We start from the raw sequence: 11,294 nt of genomic DNA, 5'->3' as shown, positions 1-11,294 counted from the left end.
TTCATCACTGTACTTTCCCAGTCTTTATACTCTTACATTTTTACGTCTTTATTCATGATTATACATAGTCATAGAACAATCATTTTTCTTAAACTTCTGACAACAAAGAAAATTCATAAGATTAATATTTTTTTGAAATTACAATAAATCCGTTTTATTATAAGTAAATATATTATATTTATGATCAAATAAATATAAATTTTCTTATTGATTTTAATCAATGTAATTAAAATTTATTAATCTTACTAACTTTTTTTCTTATTTGTATCATTAAATTAGTTAACGAAGGAATATCTACAGGAAAATTATGTTTAAATTAATTATTATTCTTCATTTAATTTATAATAAAATTTTAGGCTCTCATTTCAGGACTGCAAAGTTTTACATCAAAAGACTTTTTTTTTTTTTTTTTATTTTAACCCCGCTTTTCAGACTTCTGTCTCGATGGGGGTCCGGCCGAGACCGGAAGGGGACTCCAGGCTGATCGGTACATTAAGTTTGGCAGAATAAGTTTGGCGGTATTACATACTTTTTCAGCCTGGAGAGTAATGCGGCGATGGGCCGACTTTGGGGAAACTGCACGCATTTGCCTGTGCCCCACCGGTAGCACAGGGCTTGGGGAAACCATCGAAAAACCCAAACCTGTACAGCCCGGCGTGGGTTACGAGCACCGATGTTCACTGAAAATTAAATTTCAGCTCACACCGGGATTCGAACCCACGCCTCACCAGTCCCAAGCAAGCATGACAAGCGTTATACCGCTTAGCCATGGGACTGGCACATCAAAAGACTTAAATCAGAACATTTCAACTTATTTAAAATTTTTGCAGATTTTTTTCACCATGTCGATAGCCTAATAGTTCAAATTATTTTTATCGTTTTTATTTCTATCAATTTTATTTGTTGTGACAAAAGATAAGGTGAAAATAAGTATTTACAAGCTAGAGCTTGAAATTGTTTTGACCTAAGATAATATAATAAGTATGTTCATCTTCTCAAATGTGAGACTTAAAGCGTATGGAAAAAAACGAGTGCACATCAACCTTTCATTCATAATGACAAATGTTTTTAAATTCTTATGTTAAAAGAGGTAAATGTTTGTGTGTATAAGTACCCGTTTATTGTCTGTGGTAAAATTGTCTTAGTCAAGAATAATTCTGTTATGATAATTAGTATTAAATACACAGGTGGTTTGCGAGAAATGAAATATACATCTCTTATAGTTAGGATAAACAACTCCAGTTATTAACTGTTTATTACCAAGTGCATTATTTCTATTTTAAATATTTATAAAATTATAGAACTATGTTTAAGTTATTATTACTTTAATTGAGTTGTAAATAGTAATTATTACAGTGTTATTCGCTTACAGAGTAAAAAAGTTTTTTTCAGCTTTTTTTTTTGTATTAGATTGCATTTGATTGATCGTAAAGTTCAAAAATACAGAAGAAAAATACATTATTTTATAACTAATGGAGGAAAATGACGAAGTCATGAATAAAACGTTCATCGGGTAATAAAAAGATAATTATATTTTATGCAATTTGTAAAATTGGAATTTTAAAATTTATCTAAATTAATATATGAATTTTAATCTAGAGAAGAATGTTTAATACCATTGGAAGTGTTGGATTTTATTAAAAATTTTAATCAATCTGATTTAGAAGTTATTTGGCCTTGTCAAGTGCGACATTATTGGCTAAGTTTACAACCATTTGTTCAATTCGTTCGTATTTTATTAGCTTACGTTACACCTTTCGTTATTTTTTTTGGTAAGAATCTGATTAATTTTAAACGCTACATTTCAATAAAAATGATAGTATACTAAACTCACAAGTATATAATAATTTAACAATATGTATAATAGGAGTTATACTCAACGCTATTTCATTTGGTATGTTGAGTAAGCCGATTTTGCGATTTTGCGATTCAGGATTATCTTTGTATCTTCGAGCACTTGCAATATCAGACAACGCTGTTTTAATTTTTGACTATGGCGTCGGAGTAGCGAGATCTAATTTCTCAGCTTTCAATACTCTATTTATGGTAATTGAATTAGACCATCAAAAAAAAATATCCCCATAAAGAGTTAGTAGTCATTAGTGATAATGATCACTAATCTTAAAAATATATTTTATTATTTGAGGATATTTTACAATGATTCATTGAACTGTATGCGTAATTAAATGTTGTTTAGTTAATGAAATATATTATCATGTAATTTTTTTAGAACAGTAAATTTCTATGTGGCATTAATTCTGTGAGTATGGAATTTTTCCAAATAACATCGACTTGGCTTGTAGTATCTTTAACTTGGGCGCGAGTCGCCGCAATTATTTTTCCTTTACAAACTTTCAATAAAAATCACGATTGTTCGGCTATCATCGTTATTATTATTCTGACTTGTCTCAGTCTTATAGTTTCACTTACAAAATTGTACTGTGGAGGTGAGTTTTAAAAATAATATAATTCATGAAATTTTTTTTTTGGTTTTCATTAATTACCGTTGTTACAATTTTTTCCAGGGTACGAATCTGACAGTGTATTTGAATATGTAACTTGTCAAAAAATAGTAATCCCATGGGGAATCCCAATGTACTTTTACATAGCTTTTTGTACATGGCTTCCTTTACTTTTCATCTTTATAGGAAATGTGTTACTCATATGTCATATGAGAAAGTCTGATGTAATTCACATACAACTAACTCGTAAGCATATTTTATCATTTTGACAGTAAATAGTATTCTCAAAATTTAATTCTCGAATTAATTTTCAGCAACATATCAGAATTTTTTTTTTTTTTTTTTGACAATATATCGTTCATATATTGCAATATTAAATACTTTTATGTAATATAAATTATATCGTAGTGAGCATAATTATTGCATTACAATCTTAAAATTTTATCAAGCTGTTATTACCAAAAGGATTTTAAATTATACTTTTTTGTGTCTATAAAATCACATTACGGTTCTGTAACGTCCACGTTTTCAAATAAATATATCTAATTAATCCCCGGCTCGAAATTTGTTCGCCGGAGTCCTGGGTCATAAACGAAAATCGCATTATAAATAACAAAATATAAACAAAACACTTCATTTTAAATAAATCAAAGAAAAAGGAAACCTCTTTATTGGCCTGATCATGTTAATAAACAATATAAGCAAATTAACCAATATAAACAATACATTAGAAACTCTTTTCACACATATTCATGGTTCAAAATTAATAACGCGGTTCAAAATCAATGAACAATCTAAACAATATAAGCAATATACACTAATACAATAGAACATTCTATCCAAACATACACGACAGTATTCGCGGATCAAACTCAAAAACGCGGTCTACAAAGCAAAAACTAATTCCCCAATAACACCCCTCCCCCCCAGGGCGACTAGCCGTCAACCCTGAGGGCCCTAAACTCTACCCTGGGAGCAAGTGGAGAGTATCCTCGCTCCCACCTACACGGCTTATGATCACCTACCGTACCTCAGCTGAAGGCCTCGGCACGGGGAGTCGCACTTTCATCCGGTCGGTCCCCGATACTTACCTGGGTCTTGGTCAGACTCCAGGTAGAATATCATCCTCTTGAATTACTTGGTGAAGAGTATTCAACCAAGTAATTCTCCCGAGAAAGAATTGCTTGTCAAATTATTTTTTTCTTTTAAAATTTCCTTTATTTGTCATTTTAATTGACATACATAGTAGTACATGTTTTTATTTTTGTATTAAAAATATTTCCTTACTCTAATTAGAGCTATAACATATTGTTTATATATTTATTTTTTTTTTTTTCATATTAGTACTTGTTTAGATGATATAAAATATGTTTCGTGGTAAAATTTGAAAAAAATCCACTTGACAGTTTTTTGTTCTTAAAACTAGCTTATAAACTAAACAAATAAATACAGTATTTACATTATGTACAAGTCTTTATAGCTTAAGCTAAGTTATCAAGTAATAAGCTATTTGGTAGCTTATGCCCAAGAAAAAATATTTATATATAATTATATATAAATTGGTTATATATGATTATATATGAAAAATGGCCAAATATAATCATATCTAATCATGTATAATTATGTATAATCATATATAATTATGTATAATTATATATAACAATATTTAATTATATATTTATTACATCTAATTAATTATTGGGTTAATTTTATGGATAGAGTGTTTAATATGGTCCTACGCACTTCTCTGTAACCAATTAAAATGCAAAAAAAGAAATCTAGCTATAATTTTACGGTTATAACACCAGCGATCACGTATCCCACTATTAACCCTGCTCAATGCTGCTTAACTTTGGTAATCTCCGTGCGTCTTGAAGTTTCTGTCTGCTGTGCTGCTGTCTTAGATGACAATGATTCTATGATCTACATAATGTATCATATGGGTTTATCATAAATATAATATAAAAATTGATTTTATAATATATTTGGGTAGTCATAATTCATAATTTATTTATTTTACCGAATCTCATTATAATATAACACTTATTTAAATAATAAAATAAATAATGATTTTACTATTAGGTAGTAGCAGAGCAGACCAAAACACTTCATAGGAAATGTAACAAATTTTGTTTTTCAGAATTATTTAAACGTAATTATAAACATCATTTTACACTTTTTGTGATTACCAAAAAAAAATTTTTATATATGGTAATTACATATAAGCATATATAATCATATATACTTATATATAATTATATATGGGACTATATATAATCTTGGATGGCTGTATATTGCTCCATATATAGTCATATCTATATATATATATAAAAGATTCCCACCTATATATTGACTCATCACGATATCTCTGGAACCATAAGGCGTAGCGACTTGAAATTTGGTAGGAATATTCCTTTCGCCGAGTAGAGGTCAGCTAAGAACGGATTTTACGAAATTCCACCCACAAGGGGGGTTGCGGGGGCGTTAACAATAGAAAATTCCCATTTTTAACCTATAGCTCCTATCGACTTCAAATTTGGTAGGAATCTCCTATATGTGATGTAGAAATGATCTAAGAGCGGATTTTACGACAATCTACTTCCAATATGGATTGCGGGGGTGGACGTTAACAATGAAAATTAAAAATTTCCGACTTCTAGCTCCTCCAGACTCCTAATTTTGTATGAATTTTGTGTTAGTGATGTAAAAATAATTTATGAACGAATTTTACGATATCCCACTCCACAGAGGAGTGCGGGGGTGGGTCTTAACAATGGAAATTTTAAATTTTTTAGCTGTAGCTCCTAAAGGCTCAAAATTTGATAAGTATCTGCTATATGCGAGGTAGAAATGATCTAAGAATGGATTTTATGACAATCTACTTCCAATATGGATTGCGGGGGTGGACGTTAACAATGAAAATTTAAAATTTTCGACTTTTAGCTCCTACAGACTCCTAATTTTGTATGAATTTTGTGTAAGTGATGTAAAAATAATTTATGAACGAATTTTACGATATCCCTCCTCACAGGGGGGTGCGGGGGGGGGGTTAACAATTAAAATTTTAAATTTTCGCGCTGTAGCTCCTATAAGCTCCAAATTTGAAAAGAATCTGCTATGTGCGATAAACTGAAACTAAGGAAACGACCCAAAGTCGAAGAAAGTATTTACTAGCGTTATAGATTGAAATATAGATTAACTATCAAGTTGGAATACTAAAATAAAATAATAAATTATAAAATTAGTGTAAGAAAAGTAGATTTAAGCGAAAGATGTATCAGAGTTTGTTAGACAAGCTGTACATCTGGTGCCAATAAATCTATATCTATATATATATAAGAGATTTCCACCTATATATTGACTCATCACGATATCTCTGAAACCATAAAGCGTAGAGACTTGAAATTTGGTAGGAATATTTCTTTCGCCGTATAAAGGTCAGCTAAGAACGGATTTTACAAAATTCCACCTACAAGGGGGGTTGCGGGGGCGTTGACAATGGAAAATTCCCATTTTTAAACTATAGCTCCTATTGACTCCAAATTTGGCAGGAATCTCCTATATGTGATGTAGAAATGATCTAAGAGCGGATTTTATGACAATCTACTCCCAATATGGATTGCGGGGGTGGGCGTTAACAATGAAAATTTAAAATTTCCGAGCTATAGCTCCTAGAGAATCCTAATTTTGTATGAATTTTTTGTTAGTGATGTAAAAATAATTTATAAACGAATTTAACGATATCCTACTCCACAAGGGGTTGCGGGGGTGGGTGTTAATAATGAAAATTTTAAATTTCAGAGCTGTAGCTCCTATAGGCTCCAAATTTGGTAAGAATCTGCTCTATGTGATGTATAAATGATTCAAGAGTGGATTTAATGACAGCCTACCCCAATACGGATTGTGGGGTGGGTATTAACAATGACAATTTTTAATTTTCAAGCTATAGCTCCTACAGACTCCAATTAAGTAGGAATTTTCTCTAAGAGATGTAGAAATAATATACGAACGAATTTTAAGATACCTCACAGGAGTTTGCGGGGGTGGATGTTAACAATTAAAATTTTTAATTTCCAAGCTATAGCTCTTATAGACTCCAAATTTGGTAAGAATCTTCTATGTGATGTAGAAATAATCTAAGAGCGGATTTTACGACGAATCACCCCCAATAAGGATTGCGGGGGTGGGTGTTGACAAAAAAAAATCTTAATTTCCAAAACATAGCTTCTAAAAGGCGTAAATTTGGTAGGAATCTTTTATTTGTCATGTAGAGATCATCTCAAAACGGATTTCAATAAATTCTACTTCCGACAGGGATTGCGGGGGTGGGTGTTAGAATTTCAAATTTCCATTTCCAAACTGTAACTTCTACAAACTTGAAATTAGGTAGGAATCTTTCATTTGTCATGAGATCATCTCAAAACGGATCCCAAAAAATTCTACTTCCGATAGGGATTGCGGGGGTGGGTGTCAAAATCTAAAATTTTTATTTCCAAACTGTAATTCCTGCAGATTCTAAATTTGGTAGGAATCTTCGTGTACGATGTCCAGTTCAGCTGAGAATGGATTTTCTCGAATTCTAACCCCAAAAGGGATGGTGGGGGCGTTAACAATGAAAATTTCTCATTTCCAATCGATAGTTTTTATAGACTCGAAGTTTTGTTGAAATCTTTTATTTATAATGTAGAAATTATCTCGAATAGGATCTTACGAAATTCCTCCCCCACATAGAAGTGCGGGAGTAATAATTGTCAAAAAATTCATATTCTTTAAATACAGTTCCTACAAATATAAAATTTGATAGAATCTGAAGAGAAACAGGCAAATACCGGGATGGCCTCCAAGGTCAACGGATTTAAATATTTTTCTTTCTTAATAGTGATATTTTCTTACAACAATCGTCTCTTTGGCAGCGGCAAAAAAGTCGACTAAGAATTTTACATACATTTTTTTTTGCTGATCACATAACCGAAGAATTGTTCTTATTACGGGATCGCGAAAATGTAACAGATTAAAAGCATTGCATTTTCTAAACACATGAGATATAGAAAAAAAATTTGGCTACTCATTTTAAGAAAATTCGTAAAAAACAAGTACAAATAATTTTCTATGTATAATTGATGTTACGGAAGAAATTTTAATTAACAGCGAAATTCGTCACAATTTAAGTTAGGCAGATTTCAACTTCACTTATGAGACCTGCAATTACTTTAACTAAAACTTACAATGCTCATTAAAAATTTTTTTTCTTCGTGTCAATTAATATTCATTTTTGGAAGAAAGCCACGGGAATGTTATAGTGATTGGACATTGAAAGTTACAATGAATTTTAGCTAGAATAATCATGTGGACACAATATACAGACCAATTTGATGGAATTTGGAATCTGTGCAAGTCAAAACAATCTTCCAATTAAATTTCAAATCTAGATCTCAAAATACAATTCTATAAAGCGCCCAGCGGAGCGGGCGGGTAACAGCTAGTATGATTATATATGACCTCACATACAATTCCATATATAATCATGGATGATTATATATAACTATATATAATCTTGCTTGGCTGTATATTGCTCCATAGATAGTCATATATAATTATATATGATTATATATGACCTCATATACAATTCCATATATAATCATGTATGGCTATATATAATTACTAGCTGTTACCCGCCCGCTTCGCTGGGCGCTTTATAGAATTGCATTTTTAGATCTAGACTTGAAATTTAATTAGAGTATTGTTTTGACTTGCACAGATTCCAAATGAGTATTGAAAGTTTTAGTTAATGTCATTTCAAGTCTCATAAGTAAAGTTGAAGTCTGTCTAGCTTCAAGTGCGAAGAATTTTTTTGTCATTTAAAATTTTCTCAGCGACATCAATTTTTCATAGAAAATAAACTTAACATGTTTTTTACATACCCAGTGTTTGGAAAATGCATTCATTTTAATCAGTAACATTCCCTCGATCCCGTAATAAGAACAATTTATAAGTTATGTAATCAGCAAAAATAACATGTATGTAAAATTCTAAGTTCTTTGACCAAATTACTACATATAATGTTAAGTTTTGGAAACCTTACAATGACTTTTTTCCCGCTGGTAAAGAGACGTTTGTTGCAAGGAAATTTTTAGCAAATGTTATTGAAACTCAATAGACAGGGTCTAAATTTTATGTTTCAAAAAGTCCTAGTTGATAAACAACAACATTTTCAGTAGATTTCATAGATATCTAACTATTTTAATTCTTGAAACCAATTTTACCATAACCAAACATACGATCAGCATATAAATATAAATTTTCAACACTTAGTTCACCAGACATAATTAGCTTCTTTCTTTAACTTTTTTTTTAAATGACGTGAAATCAATCAAATATTAAGTTCTGTAATGTAATGCCGGTTATGTAATAAAAACAAAAGAAAATCGTATTAAAAACAAATGAATGAAAAATGAGTCTTTTGTTTTTATTAGCGGGAAAAAATGTATATAAAAATTAATCGTAAAAAAAATGAGAAAGGGTTGATAAAATCCAAAAATAAGTAGCCTATAACCATATATGAAAAATTCTGCGTCGAAAGGTAGCAGTCCCATCCCGATAGCTTCAGTAGTTTTGACGTCAACTTTTATCAAAGGAACCCTATTTCGTTATATATGTATATTTTCCACCCACGCATTCGCCCACGCGTAGGTATATATGGAACTAAATTCTCAAAAAAGTAACGTAATAAAAATTATTTCCTTTTATGCCGATAAAAAAAACAAATAAATTGAAGAAAAATGCTCGTCTTTTGTTTTTATCGGCGGGAAAAAATGTTTATTAAAGTTAAATAGAAATAAAATGGTGAAGGATTGATGGAATTTGAAAAATAAGTAGCCTATAACCATCTACAATTCATTCTACATCGAATGGTCCTAGTCCCATGTCAATACGTTCAGTAGTTTTTGCGTGATTGACAGTCTACGAAACCCACTTTCATTATATATGTATAGATATATTGAATTATATAATCTTGCTTGGTTGTATATTGCTCCATATATAATTATATATGATTATATATAACCTCATATACAATTCCATATATAATCATTTATAATTTTATATATAATTGTATATGGAACTATATATAATCCTGCATGGCTGTATATTGCTCCATATATAGTCATATATAATTATATATAATCGTATATACAATTCCATATATAATCATGTATGATTATACAGAGTGTCCCAGAAGTAACGGACGCCATTGTAGCATCTGATAAACAAAATAATTCTGAGACGAAAAGTCCTTAGCCATTTTTTAATCAGACGCATAGATAATTAATTATTAATTAAAATAACGTCCTTTTATGCGTTAGAGAGAGAGAGAGCACTAGTGTCAAGTGCGTTCCAACGAAGACGCTTGCACGTGTGAATGTGTAAGTAAATATGTGTGACTACGTTAGCTATAGAAACTAGTCAGTCATACAGTTAGTTGTTTCTTTGTTTGGCACATACTTTACTGGACACTGGCGCTCTCTCTCTAACAAATAAAGAGACGTTATTTTTAATTAATAATTAATTATCTATACGGTTAATTGAAAAATGGCTAAGGACTTTTCGTCTCAGAATTATTTTTTTCATCAGATGCTACAATGGCGTCCGTGACTTTTGGGACACCCTGTATATAATTATCCGAACAAAAACAGTTTCACTGTAAAAAATCGCGCCAAGTCCACGTTCATAAGATTATTAAGAAAAAAAAATTTGTTTTTTTCTTTACAAAAATATATAAAATAAAAAAATTAAAAAATCCAAGTAACCGATATGATTGTTTATGATTTTCGGAAATTAAAAAAAATTGTGTTACAAATTTAAAAATTAAAAAAAAAAATTTGGAACGTATTTAGTGTGCGCGGTTGCAAAATATTTTACTTTTAATGAAATTCGTAAAATCTATTTACTAGGACTTTAAAAAAATTTAAATACACAATGACGCACACCAAGTACGTTCCAAAATTTTTTTCTTAATTTTTAAATTTATAACACAATTTTTTTTAATTTCCGAAAATCTTAAACAATCATATCGGTTACTTGGAGATTTTAATTTTTTTATTTTATATATTTTTGTAAAGAGAAAAACAAATTTTTTTTTCTTAATAGTCTTATGAACGTGGACTTGGCGCGATTTTTTACAGTGAAACTGTTTTTGTTCGGATTTTAGTATTTTTTGTAATTATAATAAAAATTTACAATTGGTACCAACTTAAATCTCGCGTTGGTTGCATTTTTTATAGCAAACTATCCCCTTGAAACTACAGTTTATGTAAAAATAATTCCAGCGCACCTTGGCGGGTGTTGATGCAAGCTGTGAAATATCTTTTTTTAACTGTAATTTCCCATCTAATGAAGGATTACTATGCATTCTCGAATTATTTAGTCTGTGGCAGATCACTTTGCCCATCGAAAAAAAGTCAGGATCGATATTTTTGCGTTGCTATAGTTTGTGCTGATTAAATTTAATAATTTCAATTAGATTAATTGTTATAAGTGAATATAATTAATTAATAACAGTCAAATAAAGTATGAATTATTGTTATAATATACAATTTAGGAAAAAAAAGTACCGTAGAATTAAATAAAATTTTGCAACCTCAAAATACCGTTCTGCTTACAGTAAACATAGTCGGTAGTCTGGCGCTCCGTTTACAGCAGATTTGAACGGAACTTGGCGCCAGATTCTACCGAATCTGTGGATATATGATTATATATATTTGTATATAATTATATATGTGATTCCATATATAATCATATATAGTCATATATGATTATATACAATTATATATGATT

The 11,294-nt window shown here is 30.3% G+C and overlaps 1 protein-coding gene across 1 annotated transcript in view; it reads left to right on the top strand.

Moving 5' to 3' along the window:
• The first annotated feature begins 1,300 nt into the window (after nucleotides 1-1,300).
• Nucleotides 1,301-11,294, top strand: part of LOC123268338 — a 27,656-nt gene continuing 17,662 nt past the window's right edge. The window contains exons 1-6 of the mRNA XM_044733320.1: nucleotides 1,301-1,336; nucleotides 1,411-1,513; nucleotides 1,600-1,772; nucleotides 1,868-2,046; nucleotides 2,231-2,447; nucleotides 2,526-2,708. Of these exons, the coding sequence (XP_044589255.1) occupies nucleotides 1,473-1,513; nucleotides 1,600-1,772; nucleotides 1,868-2,046; nucleotides 2,231-2,447; nucleotides 2,526-2,708 (793 nt within the window). The 5' untranslated portion in view covers nucleotides 1,301-1,336; nucleotides 1,411-1,472. The remainder of the gene's footprint in view (nucleotides 1,337-1,410; nucleotides 1,514-1,599; nucleotides 1,773-1,867; nucleotides 2,047-2,230; nucleotides 2,448-2,525; nucleotides 2,709-11,294) is intronic.

Source organism: Cotesia glomerata, linkage group LG7, assembly GCF_020080835.1.
Source record: "Cotesia glomerata isolate CgM1 linkage group LG7, MPM_Cglom_v2.3, whole genome shotgun sequence".
Lineage (NCBI taxonomy): Eukaryota > Metazoa > Arthropoda > Insecta > Hymenoptera > Braconidae > Cotesia > Cotesia glomerata.
The sequence above is the reverse complement of the archived record's forward strand: the minus strand, read 5'-3'. Positions and strand labels throughout refer to the sequence as shown.